At 49.9% G+C, this 25,563-nt stretch overlaps 2 protein-coding genes across 2 annotated transcripts in view; one reads left to right on the plus strand and one right to left on the minus strand.

Moving 5' to 3' along the window:
* RGSL1 (regulator of G protein signaling like 1) overlaps nt 1–3,186 on the plus strand; it is a 19,229-nt gene extending 16,043 nt beyond the window's left edge. Inside the window, exons 20-22 of the mRNA XM_035900745.1 lie at nt 2,543–2,602; nt 2,730–2,794; nt 3,094–3,186. Of these exons, the coding sequence (XP_035756638.1) occupies nt 2,543–2,602; nt 2,730–2,794; nt 3,094–3,186 (218 nt within the window). The remainder of the gene's footprint in view (nt 1–2,542; nt 2,603–2,729; nt 2,795–3,093) is intronic.
* Nucleotides 3,187–6,795: 3,609 nt separating this feature from the next.
* On the minus strand, nt 6,796–14,244 carry RNASEL (ribonuclease L). Its single transcript, XM_009645292.2, has 8 exons — nt 14,206–14,244; nt 13,419–13,519; nt 11,498–13,119; nt 11,045–11,133; nt 10,106–10,296; nt 9,884–10,001; nt 8,995–9,116; nt 6,796–7,627 (listed from the first exon to the last, which is right to left on the minus strand). The coding sequence occupies exons 3-8, from the start codon at nt 12,945–12,947 to the stop codon at nt 7,492–7,494; spliced, it is 2,106 nt and encodes a 701-aa protein (XP_009643587.1). The 5' UTR covers nt 12,948–13,119; nt 13,419–13,519; nt 14,206–14,244; the 3' UTR covers nt 6,796–7,491.
* Nucleotides 14,245–25,563: the final 11,319 nt, after the last annotated feature.

Consider the following 25,563-nt stretch of genomic DNA (forward strand, 5'->3'; position numbering starts at 1 on the left):
AAGACTTTTTCCCCCCTTCCTCATCCACTTATTTAGTTTTAATACATGGAATAACTCTAAACCGAAAAACACAAGGAAAGCAGTGCTAAGAGCTGTCAGTCTGCCTGACAACCTGGCTCCCCGGCTGAATATTCATTTGGTAATTGTCTAATTGGTTTTTGATTAAAGGGGAAACCAAAATAGGCGCGTACTAATCTTGCTTTGATGGTCGAGTGGGTGTCAGCAAGTCGATGTTCTGCTCCCTGTCACTTATCACTGACAAGTTCTGGTTAAAAATCAGCAGAGTTACAAGATTTTGATCCCGACAGGCAGGTGCTTGAGCTACTGCTCTGCAGCTGAGCTGGGGTAAGAGACCCCTGCGCTGGTGTGCTCCGAGGCTGCCAAGCCATCTCTGTTAGCTCAAACCACCCCACACCATGGGTATTCCCCTGGCTAACATGCAATATCCAGCTTGAGCCTCCACCTTGCTACAGAGCCTCGCTGCACTTCTAGGGCCTTCTCACACATAGCTATTTTAATGCTAGTGCCACCAGAAAAAAACCCAGACAAAACCTAACCCGTCACACGTGTATTCCCAGCTAGCGACAAGCTATAAGCATGGTGTTACACAGAAGCTACCTGCTGCATTATCTGGGACAAAGACACATGTTTGCCAAGGTCTTCAGGAAACCGGTGGGGAGAAGGAGACATTCAATCAGCGCAAACTGTTGCAAGGGGGGTTAGGACAGTCCCAGCGCTGCCCAAGTAGCACAGCCCGTATTTAAGTACACAGAGGCTCAGAGAGTGCCTGCACTGAGATACTGCTCTGGAAAGGCAAGCTGGGGAACATGCAGAAAACACTGATCTTTCTCACACAGGCATTAACGATGCAGCAAATGTCCCTTGGACAATTCTTGTCCCCAAGCTGCAGTTCCTCATAGCACCTTGCAGGGACAAATAACCGGAGCCAGGCAGAGAAACACCCTCAGCTCCAGTGGTTGTGTTCTGGGAAGAGATGTGTGATCATAGAATCAAAGAATCACTGAGGTTGGAAAAGACCTTTAAGATCATCCAGTCCAACCATTAACCTAACCCTGCCATCCCACCACTAAACCATGTCCCTAAGCACCTTGTCTGCCCGGCTTTTAAATACCTCCAGGGATGGGGACTCAGCCACCTCCCTGGGCAGCCCGTTCCGGTGCATGACAACCCTTTCTGTGAAGAAATTTTTCCTAATGTCTAACCTAAACCTGCCCTGGTGCAACTTCAGGCCATTTCCCCTCATCCTATTGCCCATTACCAGGGAGAAGAGGCCAACCCCCACCTCGCTACAGCCTCCTGTCAGGCAGTTGTAGAGGGCGACAAGGTGTCCCCTCAGCCTCCTCTTCTCCAGGCTGAACGACCCCAGCTCCCTCAGCCGCTCCTCATCAGACTTGTGCTCCAGACCCCTCGCCAGCTTTGTTGCTCTCCTCTGGACATGCTACAGCAACGCAACACCTTTCTTGTAGTGATCTCTCCAACCCATCTCATTTCTCCTGCACTAGCAGGGCTGGCACGTCCAGCCTGGATGAGTAGGAAGGGCAGAAGCCGTCATGCCTTGGTAGGGCAGAGCTGTGCCCATGGGGTGCAGCACAGGCTGGCTCCTGCTCTGCGTTGCCTACCAACACACAGGACCACAGCACCCTGCCTGTCAGAGGAACAAACCAAATCAGCAGGCAACCCCAAAATAGCTGCTGTTTCTGACTGTGGTGATGCCCATCCCACCTTTTGCTCCAGGCACTTTTCTGCACCTTTCCCACTTTCATGAATGAGGTTTATCTGAGGATCTTGCTTTTCTGACCTTTGGATAAAAAGCTTGCTTTCCAGCTGGGAAAAAAATGGTTATGTTGTTTTTAAAAGGCACTCAAATTGCAAGGGAAAATACCTGTAATTCCAGAGACAGCCTCCGATCGCCCATGTCTTGCTTTTCTCTTATTTTGAGAGTTACTGCTCTGTGCAGATGCAGTGTGTGCACGGCTGGGAAGGTGCCAGACATGAATCCACCTCCCCATCACCAGGCGTCACTGTGGTACCGTCTGTGCCTTTGCACAGAGCAGAGGTGGCCGGGCCTGCTGAGACTGGACATACTGCCTGCACCCTGCTTCATGGACATGAGCGTAGAGAGGTGCCCCATGCGGGCACAAAGATGAGAGCACATGGGTGCGTGGGGGCAGCTGTGCCCGCACATTCCCTCCCCCCACATGCTATTTCCTCGCAAGCCTATCCTGTCTGCCACTCAGGACCCCCCGACCCTGCAGCAGAGGTCCCCCAGGGCGGGACAGGTCACCCCTGCCCTGCAGCCTCCAAACAGCTTCACAGTCAAGGAGATCCGGGTAACTCATGTCCTTAACTCAAGGCTCACCACCTTCCCTTGACCTCCGTACAAGCCCCATGGAATTCAAAGGGGACAACACACCCTGCTATCCTCCCTCATTTGCCATCAGAGCACTTGCCATACAGTACTGCTTCATCTCTTCTCCCTCACCAGGCAATCAAGCCATCATTGTCTTCACGCTCCTGAAAGGGATCCAGACCCTGCTGCCCCAGCCCCAGAAGAAAATAGAGCCATTAGAGGAGCAAAAAGGTGAGCCAGGGCTGAAAGGAGCGCTCCAGCTCTCGAGGGGAGCTCAGGCTTCCAGGACAGAAGCTGAGCTTTAGGGTTCCCTGCATTGGTCCATGGTAGAAAGTTTGTGCATGGGTTTCTTCCTCAGATTCAGATAAAAGTCTTGAGAAAGGGCTCTCATTCAGCAAGTTTGCCTCCTGTCCAACAGAGAAGGTAGGTGGTCACAGAGGCGGTCTGCCTCCCCCAAACCACACCAGCACAAGTACATGGAGCAACAGAGCTTTGACTCCCCTTAAAACCCAAAGGCCAACTGGGTGGGTCTGTGCCAAATACTGGTCACCCCCACAATCTCCAGCCACATCCACAGAAAATCCCCAGTTGCTGCACCTCTCCATGCCATGGACAACCCCCCCACACCCCAGGAGCACACAGCAGTGGCGTTCACCCCAAACACCAGCACCCTACCTCCATCAGCAGCAGCCATTGATGCAACATCTCTCCCTTTCCCACAGGCACCAAGGGAAGGACAGACCTCTGAGGAAGAACAGACCTCCCAACCTACCATCCACACTAAGAAGGACAGGGGTACACTCCAAAAAAGCTGAGCAGGCTGGACACACTGCATAGTTTGCACTTAATCAGCAATAAGACTTAAAAATAAAGCAACTCACAGCATCCTCCAGCCTACTTGGTTAAGCACAGCAGCTTGCACCTCTGTGACTATGGGAGGGACATGCCATGATACATTTCCACCCAACAAGATACCCTTGTCCACACAACAGTCCCTTTCCTCACATGCATTTCTAGAAGACTGCATTGCCCATAGCTGAGACCCAGAAACAGCATAAATAAATCACACTGGGTGCACCACACAACACCACCTTTGGGGTCTTTTTACAAAACATTTAGAAAGCACTTAAAGCCAGAAAGCAGTCACAGTAAATACTTCACCTGAGGATGGGGGTCCTCAAAGACCACCAGTCCCCAGAGCCCTGCTGCACAGGGGGCCATACTTCTCACCAAAGACCAGAACTACACTCTTCTGCTCAGCATCCCTCAAAACCTCAACTCCAGCCTTTCCACACAAATTAAATACCTCCCATGGGTGGCAAGGCTAAGAGAGCCCACCTGGTTTGCAGCTCAGCTGTCCCTGTGTGGTGAGATGGTGCCTGTCTTCCAATTTTCCAATCAAAATCAGCTCCTGCCTGGCTTGGGGCCTCGGCATGCTTTTTTTAGAAGGCAGTATGTTTAAAAGCACTAACCAAATCATACCAAAAAGGCCTTCATTTGCCCCAGGTGAAACTGAGTCACAGTGGCTTTGCCATGTCCCCAGGAAGCTGCAGAAATCCTGAATATTCTCTGGACCTCATCAAGACCATGATCTTAATCACACCTTGCCTGAGACAGCTCCCTCCCAAGCTCTCAGCTTTGTAACTTTTGAGCTGTTTTTAGCTGCTTTTTAACCCTCAAATCCTAGAACACTGCAATCCTGGGAAGACCACAGGTGCGTTTGAGGGAGACAATGACATGTTTCATATTTGTCAACTATGACTATCAAGGCTTTGCTTCTGGAGGATCAAAAACCCAAACAAACCCAAAGTCCCAACATTTCTATAAACGAGGCACTTAGGAGCGGCATCAGCTTCCCACAGCCTGGACTGTGACCTGCTTCTCGAAATTGCCCTTGTGCTGTAACTTGATTTTGCCCCAGAAGCTCTCAGCCCCAAAAGCTGGCTGCATTTTTGTGTGCTTTGCACTAACACTTCAGGCTCTGCAGCCTGAGCTCAGCCGAGCCTGGTCCCTAGAAGGCTTCACGGATGTGCCTGAAGCTCATCACAGCAAAACCGCAGCTAAAAGCGATCTTCACTCCACTGCTTCTGCAGACTTTTTTTATTCCCAGTGCAGCAGATGAGACATATTGACCTGGGGCCAGACCTCTGAACACAAGCACGTCCTCAGCACACAGATGACAGGGTGGGGAGCACCTGATAGCATCACATCAGGTGGAGCCAGCTGCCCCTGGGGTCACCCAGCAGGAGCAGGGGAAAAACGCAGATGCACAGCAAACACACAGCATAGCAGGCATGCCGGCAGGGGAACGAAGTGTGTAGGGCCAAATCAGCAGCCCCGTGGGCACCGTGCGTGGTCTGCAAGCCTGCCTGTGCCAGGCAAGGGCAGGCAGCACTTCCCAGATGGGCGCTGATGCTGGGAGCCATCAGCAGATCGAGCGGCACTAACTCTGGCAGCTGGTTCTGCCTCCAGCACCCCAGGACACCTCTACCCCCAGGCTGCAACATCAGGCGCCGCCATGCCACTCATACTGCCCGGCTGTCCTTGTCACTGGTTTTCCATCCTGCCTGGCCTCTCGCTGGGCACTCACCCATCCTCCCCGACCCTGCGAGCAGGAGAGGCAGTCTGGTGTTTTCCCCAAGGCTGGTCACAGCGCTGCATCCCCCACTCGCCCAGTGGCCTGACGCTCTGTGAGCAATAAGCTTTGCAGATGCCATGCGTGGATCAAGTTTCTCCTCTGAAACCAGCCTGCTGGCACCTCTGCCTTCTCAGAAAGCAGGACACAGACCTGCAGACCACATCAGCCTTCCCTGGAAATTCTTCCCAGCAACCGGATTGTCCCAGAGAGACAAGTCACAGCCTCCACAGGTTTGATCATTGCTCTGGTTTGGACATCCTTGAGTGTTTTCTGCTTTCAGGAAGGCCTTTCCACAGCCTTTTAAGGCTGCCAAGTCACAGCCCTTTAGCAAAAGAGCAGAGTGATGCAAGAAGATGCAAAGGTCAAAGCAAGCTGGAAATGTGACGTTTTTACAGGAGGCTGAAGGAGCCCAGCCCACAGCCTCACCTCTCCTCCTGCAGGGACAGAAACCTGCTGCTGCAGCACAGAGCCACCGTGCTCCCCACAACACCCCTGCTCCCCACGCTGCCGAGACCCAGACGCGCACCTCCAGGTGTCCTCCTGCTTTCTGGGCCTGGGAAAGACAGAGAACAAAAAAAAAGCCAACAAAAAAAAAAAAAAAACAGCAGGGAGGAAAGGGAAAAATGGAAGTATTGACACAGGAGGAGTTGACATTCTCCTGGTTGCATTTCTCTAATGGCACCTCATCAACAGGTGCATAGTCATGCTTTCTTGTAGTTACATTTATGTATTTTTAAAAGGTTCCCAAGACTGTCAGAAGGACCTTTGCTCTGAGCCAGGATGCTCAGCGATGCATTCAGGGCTGTCAGTCATTTGTAGAGGAGATGGGTCAAACACACCCACCCCCAGAGTTTTACGCGTACGCAAGAACACATGTGCAAGCATCGATGCTTGTCGTTGAACCTCGACTCATCCACGAAATCCTCATCCTCACAAAAACAATGCAGAAACCCCCAACTTTCAGCCCATCGTTTCACAAGAGACAGCGTGCTTCTGAGGACAGGGAGCCTTCAGTACTTCCCAACAGCTTTCCCCATCAGATACCTGTATGGGCCAGATGGAATTCCTGTGAGCGGTGACAGAACCGCCCACCACCTCACCTAAACAACCGAGAGGCGCTTCCACAGGAAGGCCAAAAATCCCAGCCTTTTGGGTATTTTATAGTGCTGCAGATTCTCCCTTTCTGTGCAGAGGGGATGGGGGGGCCTCATTCATAAATGAGCGTAGTAAGAGCCAGTTTTCCAGGCAAGTTTATTCCAAGCTTGGTTTTCCATAGGCTAATTGAAAATTAAAAATCTTTTCAACAGCTGAAAAATATTTCCATAAGCAACATATAATCAATGTGCAAATCAAGAGCATTAGCCGAGAAGCAAGCAAGCCCTTGGACAATCAGACACACATGGCACGCCGCAGGATTTCAGAAGTGGGTTTGTGCCACCCAGCCTCCGCTATCAAAGCTCTGAGCTGGCTGCATGCTATGTCTGTACGGGCACCAGCTCTGCATAAGGGACCCGAGCCTGGCAGAAGGACAGCAATACACCAACTGCAGCACTTTTTGGGAGACAGGGAGTGCTTGTGCGTAGCCCTGCCTTGCAGACCCAGCCTGCCTCAGCAGAGCACGTCCTTTCCGAGAGGAACTGGTCCCTGCAGGCCAGGACTACTCACAGTAGCAGAGTTTTGTGGGATCATGCTCCTTATGGCCGTTCCTCATGGAAACATCTCCTATGTCCCCCAGAAGAAGTCCTTCAGGTCCCAGCAGGCTGGCCTGAGTCTGCTTCTACCAAGTCAGAGGGATGACGGGCCAAGGGCACCTCTGCAGCCAAAGTGCTTAGGGTGGTTAGGACATGGTTTAGTGGTGGGATGGCAGGGTTAGGTTAACAGTTGGACTTGATGATCTTAAAGGTCTTTTCCAACCTAAATGATTCTATGATTCTATGATTCAGACCATTGCCTAGGCATCTCATTTTCTGGCTGCTGTGTTTCAAAAAGACTGAAAAGAGAGAATCCCTGTCTTTCTAGGGGTAAAGGAGCAGCTCATCAGTGCAAGCTGTAGGGGAATATTGGCCTTAGCAGAGAGGTCGAGCTCCTTTTTCTTTATCAGAGATTCCCGTGTTGCCTGGCAATGGGTGAGCTCTTCTCCCGTCTTCCAGATGCATTGGGTATGTGGGGTCTGTCCCACATTTCCCTGCTCTCCATAAGGATCAGGGCCTTGATCTCCACCTCAGAGGCAGACAAGGCCAGAGGGACACAAGTAGTCAAGGGGGACCTGAGCTGGCGCTCAACTTGGTTCCTTTTCAAAGCCTGTGGTTGTTACACCAAACACTTCTGAAGCATCTTTCATTTCTTAGTCTGTCTCTGTCCCTGCATGTGCTCTCTCCCATCTCCTTACCCACTTTCTTTGACTCTTTTGCAGATGAAGGAATAGGGAATAAAAGGAGGCAGTGACGGTGGGTTCAGATGTGGGATATGAGGTGATGACATCCTACAGAGAAGGGTCCTGAATGTCTGCCAAGTGACTGTATTTAGGATTCTGGCGTAAGCTGTTGTAGACGTAAATGGTAAGCGCTGGAAAAATCTTCAAGAAATACTCAGCATGATCTCCTATTCTGTTGCTGATCCTGAAACAGAACAAAACCAAAATGGATTTTAAGAACTTTTGCAAGGAGTCAAGCGTTCAGGATGCCGTGGTTCCTCCCTTGCAGAGAAAAAGCCACTCCAGAGGCTTTCTGATAACACAGGAAGGTTTCCTAAGAAATCCTCAATCTGCAACTTTTCTATACCTTCCCTAAGCTCCTCAATCCATTTCTTCACTATTCCTCCAGCACCTCCATCTGCCTAATCCCACCTGTATCTTCCCTGAAGAGCAGTCTGGCCACTGGTCTCAGTGAAACCATCACTAGGAGCTACCACCACCTCTAACCTCACATGTAATCTCCCATGACTCTACAGGGTTGGAGACTCTGACAGCTCTTTAGGAGTCAAGACCTCCTAACAGGGTTTTCTAACAGGACAGGTGCTTCCTGATCCAGCAATGGGCACAAACTGAAGCATAAGAGGTTTCAGCTGAATATGAGGAAGAACTTCTTTACCTTGAGGGTGACAGAGCACTGGAACAGGCTGCCCAGGGGAGTTGTGGAGTCTCCTTCTTTGGAGATATTCAAAACCCACCTGGATGATGTTGTCCTGTGCAACCTGCTCTGGGTGAACCTGCTTTAGCAGGAGGGTTGGACTAGATGATCTCCCGAGGTCCCTTCCAACCCCTGCCATTCTGTGATTCTGCAATTCTGTATCTCAAAGCACTTCAGCACAGTAAACATCAGCACTTTGGAAATAACTAGCAAGGTGGCTAAGGTGGCTTTTCAAAGGTATAAAGGATGATAGAAATATTTAAGAGTGATCTAAAAACCTTCCTGGAGTTATGGCAAGGAACACCAACCTGCAGCAAAAATAACAGCCCAGATGGATACATTCACAGCATCCTCTGCTGTAGAGCCGTGTGACCTGCCTTTCGCCGCCACGGACACCTCTGCACCCCACAGGCTGCTCTGCAAAGGCAAGGGCACCAAGGGAGCCACCACCCTGTCTCTGAAGCTGCTGCTATCCCTCAGGAGCGGAAGGCTCTGCTTGAGGGTGTTCTGGGAGTGATGTGGGAGATGATCTGGAAGTCAGGTTTTGCTTCAAAGTCTGAGGTCTAGTCTTGTGAGCTAATCTCCTTTTCTTATCCTAAGGAAGGAGGTTTTGAGGGCTGACTCCAGACTGCTTGCTGCCGCGATGCACCATCTTTCACACACTATTGTGGCTGCCAGAGGATATAGTCCATTAAAGCTCATTTCATTAGAGCGGCTACTTCCCGCATCCCGGTGGTGTTCACCCTTCTGGAAAACCATCTGAAGAAGATTTTGCTCTCAAACTCCCTGATGCTTGCAAGATACCCAGGTGCTCCCTGCAATGTAACTGTGGCAGGGGCAAGGATGCAAACATGTACCTCCTATCTGGGTGTTCATCCAGGTTTCTGATAAACCTCAGTAGGTCGATGACATTGTTGCTATACTTGTATGGGTTTCCTTTCTCAGGATTTTTCATGATATGCAGAACATACGTGTCAACCTGAAAAAAAGCACGTAGATTATTCTCTGCCTTTCACACACTGCAGAAGCAGCACACCTACCTCCACTCACCACAGCCACTGCCTTTCTGCAGGGGCATCATCCTGCACGGATACATCTCATGACCCTTAAAAGCCTATTTCCCAACATGAACAGAAGAGTTCGCTCCGCAGGGCACACCAACGGCCCTGATTCTGCTGCGTGTTTCCTCTCCTGCCTTGCCTCGGCATGACATTCACGTTAGGACCGTCAACACGGCACAGGAAATTTTCACGTGGGCCTGGAGGGCAGGAGGGACTCGGGAGCCCTGACTCAACTGTGCCACGGTTGAGAGGGCCACAGAGACTGCCATACTGAACTAAGACTGCCAAATGATGCGGTGTGTCTCTCCGGGATGCTACCTACAAAAGCAGGCCTGGTCTCGCTGCTTTTGAGCCAATCTAACAAAACCCTTTCGCTAGAAATTTGCTGGCAATAGGGGCCATAGGTCCTTGTCTTAAGGGGTCACCAATAAACACCAATAAACGCCAGCTAGAACAACCATCCCCTACTACCACTCCGGTCAACAGAAGCTCCTCTTAGCATCGATGTGTTTAGTCTGGTGTATTTTGACTATGTGGCTTAGATTTAATTGTTTTCCCCCAGTTATCTGTATGCCCATGGGGCTACTTTTTTTCTGGCTATGGTGGGCCTGTGAAACACTCAGGAAAAGCTTCTGCCTGAAAGTCTACCTCGAACCTCGCATCCATCTGAAGAGAAGAGGATTACCTCCTTGGTCCACGATGGGTAAGGAAAACTTTCAGTAACATTAGGAGCTTGAAAGACAGTTTTTCGGTTGCTGAGATCTTTGATTTTATTCCATACAGTCTTCAGGAAGTTGAACCTGCTGTGGAACGAGGAGCTTTGTTAGCTGCAACAAGACATCGCTGTTCCCAGCACTACAGGCAAATCCCATACTGAAAGCTTTTCCTTTGTACTCCCAGGACTTACGTCTGTTTGCTCCAGAAATAGGGATGTTTGCTCAAACCTTCCAAGCCTCGTTCATCATGAGAGACCAAGCTACTTACAAGGTCCAGAGCCTCCCTGTAATCTGGGGAATCAGCAGCCAAATCCTCCATACTGACTTGCTGAAGGGGTTTCTTACCCCCTGTTAAAACATACAGCACAAGCCTCCCAAGGGCCTGCAAAGAAACACATCAACGCTTGCGTGCCAGATGCGTGGAACTTTCTTACCAAATGGAAGAGGGCTGGTATCCCTAAATGAGCAGACTGCGTACGTGAACAGACACAGGCACCGATAGGCGTGCAGAAGTATGCCAATACACACAAACACAAACTTGGAAGCTGTGTGCACACAGACAGAGGAGAGGGGCATCCTAACTGTGCACAGCCTTGCATCCTAATCACTATCCTTCTTATGCAGCATCTAGCGTTATATGGGCTTTCCCAAAAATCAAGGTGTTTTCTAGCTGAGGATGGGCTTGTTCAGCCTGGAGAAGACAAGGCTGCGGGGAGACCGGATAGCGGCCTTTCAGTACTTAAAGGGGGCCTATGGAAAAGATGGGGAAAATCTTTTTAGTAGGGACAGCAGTGACAGGACAAGGGGTAATGGTTTCAAACTGAAGCAAGGTAGGTTTAGACTGGATATAAGGAAGAAATTCTTTACAAAGAGGGTAGTGAAACACTGGAACAGGTGGAGGCCCCATCCCTGGAAACATTCAAGACCAGGTTGGACGGGGCTCTGAGCAACCTGATCTAGTTAGCAGTGTCCCTGCTCACTGCAGGGGGGTTGGACTAGATGACCTCTAGGGGTCCTTTCTAACCCAAAACATTCTATGGTTCTATGCAGAAAGGCTTCCCCTAGGATTCACAGCAACAGAAAACATCAGAGAACCTGACATTTGAAACATTGATTCGCAGGGAACTTACCTCCAAATCTGAGTTTACAAGTTCTTTTTTGCCTTCAATCAACTGTCTTTTATTCTCAAAGTCCGCCAAGTAAATTTTGCCACCTAAATCTGAGGAAATAAGAGAAACTGTTAACAAATAATGGCGGAAAACCTTGATAGAGCCTGTCACTGACTTCTGGGTGGCCCATTCTTTAGAAAACGAATCTCTGAAGAGATCTGCTGTGAGTTGATCTGTCTGCAAAGGCCTGGAAAGGAGGGCAGACCTAATGAGACATGTAAAGCTGTTCTGCTCACTCCTCTGTGGCTGTCTGTGAACATATCTATACTTATTCAAAGAGGAGAGCTAATGCCGCAGCCACCCCATTCTGCATAAAGACATCTGTTTTTTTACAGACAGCTATGAAGCACCTGCTTCTCTAAACTACAGGTGACAGGAAAGCAAAATTAAAACATTGAGAAAGCAAAAGATAACCTATGAAAAAGTTGCTGGGATGCAGATCCTGGTGAGCAAATCCGAGGGAGTGCAGCTCTCTCACTGCCTGGAAGATCATCCTCAGAGCATCTTTGTAATCCATTTGGTCTTCTGGTTCCCACAGATGTTCTTCAAGGTTTTTCTCCCAGAGGGGGAAGCACAAGTACATGTAGCCTCCTGCCTTCTCAGACTGGAAGAGCTTCAGTAGATGTTCACATTTACTACATTGTTCGAAGAATCTTTTCTCTCTGTCACCCTCCGCACTGCGGCTTATTCTTACTGCTACCTCCGTCCCATCATGGAGCCCCAGGTAGATGCCACCCTGGGAAGTGTTCTGAATTCTCTGCTGGATGTACTGAAACGTCTTCAGTTTGCCAATCATAGGGCGATATATTTTATAAAGTTTTTTCAGCTGGTCCCTCCAGCGTTTGCTGTTTGGCTCCCAGTCTTTGAGGGTTTCTGGAATGAACCTGGTGTTATACTGGCGAAGAAGACGAGCCATGTCAAGAGCACGGTTCCTATTCACAATAGCGATGAGGTTCCCAACATCAGTCCTTGCTCCTTTTTCACACAACAACTTTGCCATATCATAATCATTCTCCTCTACAGCCACCATCAGTGCTGTGTTGCCCTCCTCATCTGCATCATCAATATCTATTTTGTCCTTCTCCAATAAAGCTTTCACCAAATCTGGGCTCCGGATTTCAACAGCTAGGATGAGAGCAGTTTTCCCACACTCATCTTTGCTGTTCACATCAACACCGCAGTCCAGCAGGAAATGGCCTATGGAGACAGCGGACTCGTACCTTTTCTTGGTACAACCCCCCTTGAGAGCATGGATCAAGGCATTCCTATCTTTGTTGTCACAAATGTTCACATCAGCCCCCATCTCTTGGACAAGAGTTTTTACAATCGAGAAGTGGCGCTCCTGACAGGCGTCCATCAGTGCTGTTGCACCTCCTTTATGCAGTTTTGCTTTCTCCTCGCTGACTGCCCTCCTCAAATTCACATTTGCTCCTTTGCTATACAGGAATTTCAAGGCTTCCTCCCTCCCATGCCATGCCGCCTCCATGAAAGCTGTGAAGCCATTGTCGTCATGGTCATCAACATTAAACCCACGATCAAGGAGGAGCTCCAGTATCTTCACATTTCCTGCTATCGCTGCCTCAGTAAATGCAGTGCCACCGTTGTCCTTCCTGGCATGTGGATAAGCACCCTTGTCCAGCAGAAGCCGGACCAGATCCTCGTTGTCAGCTTGCACGGCGCTCTGCAGTGGTGTCCAGCCACTTTCTGCTTTGGAGTTCACATCTGCCCCTTTCTCCAGCAGCTCCAGCACATCTTTTTTATTATTGTCCCTTATAGCAGCATTTAGCTTCAAGGCAAGGTCTTCTGCTGTCTCTGTGCTGGAAGGAGTAGATGCCTCCAGCTGGCTGTCAGCTGTGGGCTCCATGATGGCCAGAGGGAGGGCTCCGTGCCTCTGATGTTCCTCACCTGACCCCAGGGATCCCACTGAAGGATGGGAGAGGTGCCCCGTGCCTTTGTCGTGGGGGATGCCCTGGCTTTGGCTGACAAAATGCACTAGGTGGGACAGGCTGCTATTTTAAGGGCTCTGTGGTCTTCACCTAATTAATAAACAGAAAATCTTGTTTTATTAGATGGTGAAACCTCGCTATTTACATTTGATGCCCTGCAGGTCTGCATGAGGGGCAACTAAGGACAGCAATGCCACTGCCAAGCCTGGCAAGAAGTACGACTTTAGCACTTACCCAGACACATGCACCCATCACATTTACTGCCTGGTCTCCGCACTAATCGCAGCCCAGGCAGGCGTCCCCCGGGGGCTGAAGTGTTTGGGTGAGGGGACGGGGGAGAACCCAGATGTTCTTGCTATAAATACTACCTCAGATCTAAGAGAGTTTACCTAGCAAATTGGCTCCCAGTGATGTTTTCAGGTGGAGAACGCGGCAGGCAATCAGAGATGGCAGCCACACACATGGTCCTGGAAAGTCCCCGATCCAGTATCTGGAACAGAGCGCCAAGCTTAATCCCTCCTGCCTCCATAGGCAATTAGGAGACCCTACCTGACCAGAAGCCTTTCCTAAGCTTTTCACAACATTAAGAGGTTGATCAGGTAGGACCTGCTCTATCTGTATCTATCGGGCACCGAGAAAAGCTGGGGCCCCAGTAGCCATTTTCCTGGCTGCAAAGGCTGGTCAGGGTGACCAGCGGTTTCAGGAGGCACCATCTGACAAGCCGAACGGTGAAAAAATTCTCTATGCAAATCAGAAAGGAGACAGAGAAATCTTAAGGTATAAAGCCGAAGTATAAATCCACAGGAATTTACCCTCAGGAAAGCCAAGAACCGTTTCGGGATGGTTTCTCCCCCCCTCCCAAGCAGGAAATGGATACCTGTTTCACTGATTTAGATGCATTTCATTTCCCTGTAGTAACTTCTGTGCCTTTTGCCACATATATTACAAAATTAAAATGTTACTTTCCTGGCTGGAAAAGCAGCACAGTGTCCCCGGCCACACGTGGGGCTCAAATTCCTTGCCCCCGTTGGGAAGGCGGTAGCCCGGGGAGGGGGAAGACAGCAGCTGCACACTTTCCCTTTCCCTTTCCCCTTCCCCTCCTCTTCCTCCGAGCAGCAGAGCCACAAGCGCCCGACCCTAAGAAACATTTAAACATTTCTGTCCCATCCCACTCACTTTCAGGCAGCAGTTGCTTCGCGTCTGCGCATCACGGGCGCCAGCTGACGTGCAAAGTGACGCAATGCTGCCCGGCGTCCCCCGCCGCCACCCACTGCCAGGAAGGAGTCCCCCTGCCCGGCCAGAAACCCTGCTTAAAATGCCTTGAAAGCATTTGCTCAGCTGCTTCCCAGCAAAGCCTGCAACGATGTGCTGGCCCCTCCCTGAAAGGAGCAGCCCTGAGAGCATCTTATTGCCTTGCAAAGGGGGTGCTGCGGTTTTTTGGGGGATGCTTGGTGACTTCCTTTTCAGCCCACAGGAAAGTGCTCTCCCCATACAGCCCCACATGTGTAGACCCTGTTTACAAAACATATGCTCAGCAGTGGTTCAGGAGCTGAAGATCTGTTTGGTAAATCCATCCGCATGAGGAACCTAGCCACACTGCTGTACTTTGCCCAGGGAAACGCTGAGCTCCAGCTCCATTTATGCCCCAGCCGGCGTGTTCCTACCTGCACCCAGGCTGGCAAGCAGGTGGCTGCCCGCTGCCCAGGCACCAGCCTCCTCCTCGGCAGCTCTGGGTAAACACGAGGGAGCCCGGTCCTCCCGCCCTTCCCTCCCACCTGCAAAGCGTGTGCAGGAAACAGATGAAGGAACCCAGGCTGCGACGTGCCACCCGGTTTCCCCCGCTGCCCTGCCACGCCGGATGAGCTCACCAGCGTGCAGAGCCCATGCAGCCTCCCCAATCACCTCCGCCAAACCGGGCCAGCTGCGGGATTCAGACCGCGCTTGAAATGAGGCTGAAACCACATCAATTAAGTCACGCCTGGCTTTCCACGGTACGTTGGTACACGCACAAACTGGGCATCTGCAGATGTGCACGGAGACGTGGCTGGATGCAAGCAGGAGGGCATGAATGCAAAAAAGCACACCCTAAAGGGGTGCATGGATGCAGTCTTAGCACATGTTTTACCTGCTGTCGTCGTTTAACCCCAGCTGTCAACTAAGCACCCTCCCCGCCCCGGTGGGATGGGGGAGAGAATCAGAAGGGCAAAAGTAAGAAAACTCATGGGTTGAGAACAACAGTTTTGTAATTAAAATATAATAATAATAATGATAGTAATAAATTGTAGTGAAAAGGAAAACAACAGCAAACAAACAAAGAGAACAAAACCCAGGAAAAACAAATGCTGCAACCACTCACCACCTGCCGACCGATGCCCAGCCTGTCCCTGAGCAGTGCTCATTGCCCCCCAGCCAACTCCCCCCAGTTTTTATACTGAGCATGATGTCATATGGTCTGGAATACCCCTTTGGCCAGTTGGGGTCCGCTGTCCTGGTTGTGCCCCCTCCCAGCTTCTTGTGCCCCTGGCAGAGCAGGGGAAGCTGAAAAGTCCTTGACTGGTGTTAAGCACTGCTTAGCAACAACTAAACCATCAGGGTGGTATCAGAATTCTTCTCATCCTAAATCCAAAATGCAGCACTGTGCCCACTACTAGGAAGAAAAATAACTCTATCCCACCCAAAACCAGGACAGCGTCCACCCCTTATTCTATACCATCTACATCGTGCTGAGTTTTCACCCTTTCCAATATGTTCCAATTAATCACTACTACTTTCCCTGTCTTTTAATATACACACAGAGATATCATTCCCTCTACCTATGGGCCATCCCTCTAAAACGTCCCTTGAGTTCATTTAGTCTATGACTTTGGGCTCCATCTGTGTCATAACAGTCTTTCAGGGCAGCAGAGGTGGTGTGTAGTGTTGGAATTTTGCATGATGAAGCCAGTTCTGATTCCATCACTGCTGCACTTTGCTCAGTTTCGTCAAAGTTCATTCTTCATTAATCTGGGTGATTCTTACTGTAATACCATTGATATGGTATACAGCAACCATAAAAGTGATGACGTACAGTATTACATAGCAATTAACATCATACCATTCAGTTCATTTGCTGTTTTCACCCAGATTAAAATCTCCTTGAGGTACACATCAGACTTCCCCATCCTTTCACATCACCCACCAAGCGCACCCCGGTCCTTGAGGAAAAGCCCACAAATGGGTTTGCCTTTCCCTGAGGCAGGAGTAACCCAGACTGTCTTCCCCAGCTTATTTTTTACATGCACTACAGGGACTTTATCCCCCTCTACAGTATGTAAAAGTTTTGCTTGGGCAGGGCCAGCTCGATTGGCAGATCCCCTAGTGTTGACTAACCAGGTGGCCTTTGCTAAACATGTGTCCCCATGTTTGAATGTCCCACCATCCATTGCTCTCGGTGTTGTCTTCAACAGCCCATTGCATCATTCCATTTTCCTGGAGGCTGGTGCCTGATACGGGATGTGAAATACCCACTCGATGCCATACTCTTTGGCCCAGGTGTCTATGAGGTTGTTTCGGAAATGAGTCCCGTTGTCTGACTCAATTCTTTCTGGGGTACCATGTCACCATAAGACTTGCTTTGCAAGGCCCAGGAGAGTGCTTTGGGTGGTGGCATGCAGCACAGGGTATGTTTCCAGCCACCTGGTGGTTGCTTCTACCATGATGAGCACGTAACACTTGCCTTGGTGGGTTTGTGGGAGTGGGATATAACCAATTTGCCAGGCCTCCCCATGTTTATATTTCAGCCACCGTCTTCCGTACCAGACAGGCTTTAACCACTTGGCTTGTTTGATTGCAGTGCATGTTTCACATTCATGGATAACCTGTGCAATAGTGTCCATGGTCAAGTCCACCCCTTGATCACGAGCCCATCTGTATGTTGCATCTCTTCCTTGATGGCCTGAGATGTCATGAACCCACCGAGCTAGAAATCATTTACCCTTAAGTAGCCAGGCTGGACCCACCTGAGCCACTTCGATCTCAGCAGCCTGATCAACCCACTGACTGTTTTGATGTTCTTCAGTGGCCCGACTCTTGTGTACATGAGCATCTACATGACGTACTTTTACAGCCAGGTTCTCTACCCGGGCAGCAATATCTTGCCACAGTGCAGCAGCCCAGATGGGTTTGCATCTGCACTTCCAGTTGTTCTGTTTCCATTGCTGTAACTGCCCCCACAAGGCATTTGCCACCATCCAGGAGTCAGTATAAAGATAAAGTGCTGGCCATTTTTCTCTTTCAGCTATATCTAAAGCCAGCTGGATGGCTTTCACCTCTGCAAACTGACTCCATTCAACTTCTCCTTCAGCAGTTTCTGCAAGTTGTCATGTAGGACTCCATACAGCAGCCTTCCACCTCCAATGCTTTGCTACAAGACAGCAGGACCCATCAGTGAACAGAGCATACTGCTTCTCACTTTCTGGTATTTTTTTATACAGTAGAGCTTCTCCAGCACATATCACCTCCTCTTCTGGTGATATTCCAAAATCTTTGCCTTCTGGCCAGTCCATGATCACTTCCAATATTACTGGGTGACTGGAGTTTTCTGTTCGAGCCCATTGTGTGATCAGTGCAACCCACTTACTCCCCGTAGCATCATTTGCATGATGCATAGAGGGGACGCTCCCTGTGGACATCCAGCCCGGCACCGGCAGTCAGGGTGCCAGGAGGAGCTGTGCTTCAGTACCAACCACTTCCAAAGAAGCTCAAACCCCTTCATATGCTGCCAGTATCTCTTTTTTAGTTGGAGTATAGGAGGCCTTGGAGCCTCTGTATCCCCAACTCCAAAACCCTAGGGATCAGCCTCAAGTCTCTCCTGGTGCTTTCTGCCAGAGGCTCCAGGTAGGGTCATTCTCCCTGTCTTCAGTGTAGAGCACATTTTTAACATCTTGCCCTGCCCAGACTGGCCCAAGGGCTACTGCATACACTATCTCCTGTTTAATTTGTTCAAAGGCTTGTTGTTGTTCAGGGCCCCATTTGAAATCATTCTTCTTCTGGGTGACTTGATAGAGAGGGCTTACAATCAGGCTGTAATTTGGAATATGCATTCTCCAAAAACCCCCCACACCCAAGAAAGCTTGTGTTTCCTTTTTGCTAGCTGGTGGGGACATAGATGTTATTTTGTTGATTACGTCCATTGGGATCTGAAGACGTCCATCTTGCCACTTTATTCCTAAAAACTGGATCTCCTGTGCAGGTCCCTTGACCTTACTTTGTTTTATGGCAAAATTGGCCTTGAGAAGGATTTGGACTATTTTCTTCCCTTTCTCAAAAACTTCTTCTGCTGTGTTGCCCCATACAATGATATCATCAATGTATTGCAGATGTTCTGGAGCTTCACCTTGTTCTAGTGCCATCTGGATCAGTCCATGGCAAATGGAGGCCCATGTCTCCACTCCTGGGGTGGTCAATTCCAGGTGTACTGGATGCCCCTCCAAGTGAAAGCAAACTGTGGCCTGCACTCTGCTGCCGAAGGAATTGAGAAAACCGCATTTGCAACATCAGTTGTGGCATACCACTTGGCTATCTTTGTCTCCAGTTCATATTGAAGTTCTAGAATGTCCAGCATGGCAGCACGCGGTGGCGGTGTGACTTCATTCAGGCCACGATAGTCTACTGTCAGTCTCCACTCTACATTAGACTTTTGCACTGGCCATATAGGACTGTTAAAGGGTGAGTGGGTCTTGCTGATCACTCCTTGGCTCTCCAGTCAACAAATGAGCTTAGGGATGGGAATATGGGAGTCTTGATTGGTGCGATATTGCCACCAGTGCACTGTTGTGGTGGCAATCAGCACACGTTGTTCTTCGACCCTCAGCAACCCCACAACAGAAGGGTCCTTCAAGAGACTGGGCAAGGCAGACAGCTGTTTGATTTCCACCACCTCCAAGGCAGCTATACCAAAAATGCACCGGTACCCTTTTGGGTTCTTGAAATACCCTCTCCTGAGATAGCCCATGCCAAGGATGCACAGAGCCTCTGGGCCAGTCACACCGGAGGGCTTTTGCCACTCGTTCTCAGTTAGGCTTACTTTGGCCTCCAATAGAGTCAGCTGTTGGGATCCCCCTGTCACTCCAGAAATACAGAGGGGTTCTACCCCTTTACAGCTTGACAGCATTAGGGTACACTGTGCACCGCTGTCTACTAGAGCCCGAACATATGCATAACCAAATCATTATGTATCCCGCATTAATTGCTCACATCCGCATGCCAACGCTCATAAATGCGTTCATGACATTCATGAATCGTCTGAAAAGCTCCATCTATGCAGGAGTCGCATCTTTGTACCTAACCGTCGCATCGAGCACCCTGCCTTCCACAGCGTGCAGCACATCCACAAGGTCCGGGAACATCCCGCGGTCTCCAGATGCAGTTTCACAGAGTTTGTGTTGCCACAGGAGACCTTGGCACAGCCCCACAGGGACAAGGACCATGAAAACTCAAGGAACAATCTCAAATCACTGTCAAGATCCCATTTTAATTCACAGAAATGTGCTGAGGTCCATAGCATCTCTCCCGGTTTGACCAGAGGTGGAGCTCTAGCTGCCAGTGTTCAGCTTCCCAGCTGCAGTCTGGAAAAGAGACGAACAAGCAGAGCAGGGGCACATCACAGGCTCAGAGCCAACAACAAGGGCATCCAAAAAAAGTCAGCGTTGAGATACATAACAATACCACGTCACCCAGCCACCCAAGTACAAAAGCCTTCTTCAGCTTGCTGATTTAATTAAAGAAGCAGTTCATTATTTTATGGTGGGAAGATCCTACCTAGGATGGTAGGAACCCAAACCTTAGGATGCTAGGAACAAGGTGTTTGCAACAGGCAGGGCTGTGGCAGAAGCATCCTATGCCTGTACGCCAGCAAAGGAGGATTTGCTGGAAATGCTTTCCCTGTCTCTCGCCCCTGATCCAAATTGCTTTCCACAGTCATACACAGCAGTGTAAGTTCAGGCTCTCAGTCTCTGTGACAGGCAGTTTCTGGGGAATAAAAGGGCCTCAAAGGTTTCCTAAAGTATGAGAGTCATGGGGCTCCTCTCCACCACCATTCCTGTAGCCTCTGGGCTAAAAACTGCGGAATTTGCACTTCTGCAGGGCCCTTATTTGCTCCCACGCACACAGGGACTGAGGAGACGAGCTGCAGAGACAGAGGCAGCAGGGAAATCAAGGGCTCAAGTAAGCAAATCTTCCTTTTCCTCCATCCTGGTGGACGTACACCCATTTTGCAACCCTTCCCCTGACATAACATCTCCGAGCATCCATGAGCATCCACTCCCTGGCCACCAGCCACAAATAAACATGAGCTAAGACACCACAAAGAAACCCGCCTGCCAAAGTCAAAATAATTTTTAAAGTAGCTATGAATAGTAGGATGGCTTTTTTCTTCATGTTCCCTATATTTTCTTATTATATTTCCAAATAGGAATGTCCCAGGGTTTATATGCTTGGCCACACTACTGTGACTTTCAGCGTTGGAACACAGCCCTGGAAAATAGCCTACAAAAGGATGCGATTTAAACACTGACAGGTGATGCTGTCCACACAAGAGCATCAGCCACATTTCACTTTACCGCTGTGTATTTTTACAGTTTTTAATCCGCATTCGCTACCTTTTTAGGCTGCTGCTCAATCCTTATCCCCTCAAAACCAGACCAGCGCATCTGCCAGCAGGAGTGGGCTGGGAAGAAGAGGTGAGGGCAACAGCGAGGCAGGTAGGGGCCTCACCAAGCAGGGCACTGTGTCCCAGCCCCTGGGCAAGGCGAGCAGAGCAGGTCCCTCAAAGCCATCCCAGATCAGCCACAGTAGGTCAAACAAGGAGCCAGGCTGAGGACCTGAGCTTAAATGCATTTCCCGAGCAGCGGAGGCCCTTCCCCGGTAGCTTTTCTCCCAGCTGTTTCTCATCCCCTGCTTCTCCCCGCAGGCTGGGCCCCGGTTGCAGCTGCACTGGGTCAGAGCTGCCCTGCGGCACGGGCAGCCCGACCCCAGGAGGCAGGAGGGCTGCAGAGCCTGGTGCTGCCCTCAGCACCCCAGCAGTGTCAGAAAGCATGAACATTATCATGAATTATTTCTCGGTTCCCAAGATACCCTTGGGGCTAAGAATCCCTGCACACCGCTGGACCAGGCTGGCAACCTTGGCGTTTAGCTGCACAACATAGCGAGAGGGACACGAGCCGTATGGAAACACATCACACGTGATTTCTGGCGCTTTATTCGGGCCGAGGCCACGAAGGTGAAAGCCGCAGGGTGGGAAGCAGTGCGATACAGCTGCTCCCTCCCCAGCTGCTGGCACAGGGGCTGGCAGAGCACTGCAAAGTGCTGGGTAAGGCGTTTGTGGTATTTGAAACGGCTCAGTGCATCCCCTTTGCTGGTGACTGTCCTTCAAAAACACATTTAAAGAATATTTTATAGCATTTATTTGCAGACTGTCTTTAAAAACAAAATCATGGATGTACACACATGCAAATACGTATGAATTTGCCTGCCTATGTGTGTGGTTATGCATGTGTATCCATCGTGGTGCATGCAACAGAAGGCTCACCATCCATATGCCTGTACATACACATCCACATGCCTATACGTGCACATCCACCTGCCCAAATACGTGTCTTCATAGGGCCCCTCACGTACGTATGCACGTGCCTTAAGGTCCTGCCAGAGTGAGGAACCCTGGCCGCAGCAGGAGACGGGGTGGCTGAGCAGCGATGCCACCCCACTGAGCTGCTGCTGGGAACACACCAGGTCCCAGGGCAGAGGGAAACGGGTGGGTTTTTTTTCCACCAAATAAATCCATCCCCCATCCTGGCTCATGGAAACCTGGCCCTGGAGCAAGTATGTGTCATGCCCGGGGCAAGGCGGGGGGGGGGCGGGCAGCACCAGCCCCCACGTTTGCTCCCCGGAGCTCAAATCTGCTCTGCTGCTTCCAAATTCACAGCCTCCGCCCTGGGAAACTTCAGTCGTGGTTTATTGGAAGCGACCGCAGCCGGCCGTGCCCAAAGGCAGCAGCAGGAAGCTTTGGCTCCTCTTTCTCAATGCAGTTTTGTGGGTTGGTGGTTTTTTGTCCTCCCAAAGCTTTAAAGGTTTTGTTGCATTACCACTGGGTTTTGCAAGGACACACTGGACACAGCAGTGGTTTTATTGACCAAGTTTTCTCTTTGGGAAGCATTTCAGACTCATAGAGATGGAGCTACGCTGCAAATGGGATACCCCGGTATCAGCTCTCAAGTCTGAACACCGCTGCCGAGGCTAAGACTTGGCCTGGGCCTGGGCCGTCCACACACAGTGCATCAAGGGTGGATGCAGCCCCAAATTTCCTTCTAAAGAAAGCTCAAGAAGATTTTAATTCTAAATTTTTCTTGCTTTTTTTTTTGTTGGTCAATTTAAATATTTTTTTTAATGGAGAATCATTTTTAAATTAACTTCAAGGTAGGCAAGATTAAATACTCATTTTTTTTCAGTTAGAAGCTGCAGTTAAAAAGAAAAAAAGATTATTTCGTTTCTATCTGCTTCTAGACTCTCACCAAGTCCTTTCTGCTGGATAATTTAAATACATCCTGGACACCCTTCAGCACATTTCTTCCCTCTGACTCGCACTGAGATCAGGTACACGTGCAGAGTGCTGCAACTCCAAAGTGCCTGTCCTGTAAAAGACAAGGCCATGCTGAGTGAAATAGTGAATAAAAGGCAAGGGGAAGCTTAAACTGCCTTCCCCCGGTTAGGGGGACGACCACTGGAGGGAACAGGGATGGAGGAGGGTTGATGTATTTTAGAAAGAACGCTGAGCCTTGGACCCTGCATGGCTGTACTGGAAGAGACCTAAGCTGTGGTTATTGACGCAGTGGCTTGTAAAAGGCTTTTTGCAGGCAGGGGCTGGCTTGTGCTGACAGTAACACCTTGGGCCCTAAGTGCCCCTGAGTTCATCACCTGCAATGCCAGCTCCTCCCCGCAGTTCTCTCACGCTCTCCTCTGCTGATGCAGGCCGGTAAATTTTGGTTTCCGCAACACGTAATAAATAGAAAGAAGACAACTTAAAACCATGTGTTGTTTGGGTTTTATTTGGAGCATTAGCATCTCCACGCTACACTTGGATGCTCCCCTCCCTGCATCGCTCATGCCACAGGCAGCCCCCAGTGCTCCCACTGTGGAGGGACACACCATGCACCCCCCCACCCCGCCCTCCCAAAGCATCCCGTAGGGACACAGGGGACTGCTCGGACCTCAGGGGCAGCACATTCTGCATCAGAGGTAGGATGTTTTCTCATATCCCTTCTAGAGCCAGATACTTTCCCCCTGTGTAAATGAATTCAATCATCAGCCAAGTCATCGATAAAAATCAAATACTATTTATGACAGCAACGTAAGAGCAGTTTTTGCAAACAGCAGCCCTAACTCAAATCCCCCTGTGCTTTTAAGACAACGGTGCCTTACTGATATTAAACAGGTATTGGGAACCGCAATGCTGTAAAGTGCTCAGAAAAGAGCGAGCAATGCAAACAGTACTGAACACCCTGGCAATTCATATATTAAAAACTTACTTAACTTCTGCTTTCATTCTTGCTGTGAACTGTTCTCTTCAATAAGCCAGATCCCATGAAGCTTTACTCTTCACAAGCCTCCCCCTTCCTTTTCTCTTCCTGACACTGCAGCTTTTAAAGTGGTTGTAAATGCCCCCTGAGCCAACCAGCGCAAGTTGCTGTCTTCAGTATGCTTTGCAAATCATCCAAAATTAGAATGTAAAGATTAATTGAGAGCCCACAACCAAAAAACCCATGTCGTCACAGTATTTTCCCCTTTACCTTTTATTTCGTAATGACAATATTGTGTTAGTAATGAAAATGGACCATTGTGCATCATTCACTTCAGTAACACAACAAAGGTGGTTCCAGTTGTAAAAATAAATAAGAAATAAGAAACCAGCTGAAATCTCCCTGTAAACGCAGCCGGGACCCACTGAGGCTCAGAGGTAGAACCGGGATGGGGAGAGTGGAAGAGGTCTCAGAATAACATCCCCAAACCAGTCCTCGGTCCCTTGCTCTGCTCAAACAGCCACGAAAAGCCCAAGCGATCCTGTGCTCCAGCTAACCCAAACATGGTTCCCTTGGCAAGGGGTGGGTACCAGTGGGATAAGGACCTCTAGGTTTGGTCTTTAGGGATAAATGGAGGTACATGTGGCTGCCCCCAGGCTGTGTCAGTAGAAAACGATACTAGTGGCACATTCCCTGTGACCTGGCACAGGACACTGGTGGGTTCCCTGGCACAGCTTTCCAGGGTGGCTGCAGGACCCAGAAATCCCTGCTGGGTGGGGCTTTCCAAAGATCTCACCCCACAGGCCTGAGCTGATGAAATGTCCCGCTGTCCCCCCCCACTGAATCCACAGCGCACATCGCTGTTTTGCTTGGCTGCCCGGGTTTCTGGTAAAGTGCTGTGGCTGCAGATTGGTTTCACCGGCCAAGGGAACCCTGAGCTCAATTTTAAACCAGGGAAAAGCCCCAGGTTTTCTCTCCCACATGTAAAAAATAAGTTTTCAATAGGATCACTCACCAAAGTGCCCGATTTTACATCACTATTCTCTGTCTAGGACAAGCTGCTAGTCTACGTGCTGAGATGCCGTCCACATCTTTAAGGGGAGAATGGAAGCATCCTTTTACTGTTGTCAGCGGTCCTCTGAGCTCATGGGAAGCCTGTGCTGCCTTAGACCCCTCTAGCAGCCCTGCCAGAGCGCAGCTCTCGCTGCTGCTATTCTCACGTACCTCATTCCGTGGTCATGCTACAGATCCATCTGGACATCTCTCAGGTTATTATGCAGAAAAGGTGGGAGGCATGCTAAGTGCTACAATATCTAAAATAATTTAATTTGCAAGCTGCTCGGAGCAAGGGACGTGTGTATGCTTTGAGCAGTGTTCTTCTAATAAATATATATATATACAATAATGATAAAATAAATAATAATAGTAATAAAGTGATGCACGTGACCTAAGATTATGTGCAATCTTAAGGTCGTGTAGCTTAAGCGAGGGATAAAAACATCACTGCTAGGGATACGCTGTACTGGAAGAAGGTGCAAAGCTTTGATGCAGAGCATGCGCAGGGAACGGCAGAATAAGGATCTCAGGATCAGGAGGAGGCAAGCGCAGGGTCCCTCCAGCTGAAGATGCCACGTAGTCTTTGGACTTCAATTCTGGCCATTCCCTTGTAGAAAAAGCCCTGCAGGCAGGCCTGGGGCTGTTGCCCGGGGCACTGCAGGAATTGCAGGCTCCCGTGCTGGCTCTGCAGCCGGCGGCTGATGCTGCAGGTCAGAGGCAGGGTCCTGAGAGCAGGCGGGAGGGAGCTCTCCATTTACGGATGCCCAGGGGAATCCGGCCTCTTCTTTTTGGCCTTACAACTCAAACCCAATTTCTTTCTGTCCCTGGGGTGGTGCAGGTCTCAGGCCGTGCTGCAACGGGGGGCATTGGGCACACATTGGCATGTGAGCCGTTCCCACGAGCTCTGCTCCTCCAGGGAGGGAGGACC

Source organism: Egretta garzetta, unplaced genomic scaffold (genome assembly GCF_000687185.1).
Source record: "Egretta garzetta isolate BGI_Z169 unplaced genomic scaffold, ASM68718v1 scaffold598, whole genome shotgun sequence".
Taxonomy (NCBI): Eukaryota; Metazoa; Chordata; class Aves; order Pelecaniformes; family Ardeidae; genus Egretta; species Egretta garzetta.

Coding starts and splice junctions, on each gene's coding strand:
- RNASEL (XM_009645292.2), bottom strand. CDS start 12,947: ATGGAGCCCACAGCTGACAGCCAGCTGGAGGCATCTACTCCTTCCAGC. Junction 11,134..11,497: donor TCCCAGCAACTTTTTCATAG/GTTATCTTTTGC, acceptor TTATTTCCTCAG/ATTTAGGTGGCAAAATTTAC. Junction 7,628..8,994: donor GATGAACACCCAGATAGGAG/GTACATGTTTGC, acceptor GTTCTGTTTCAG/GATCAGCAACAGAATAGGAG.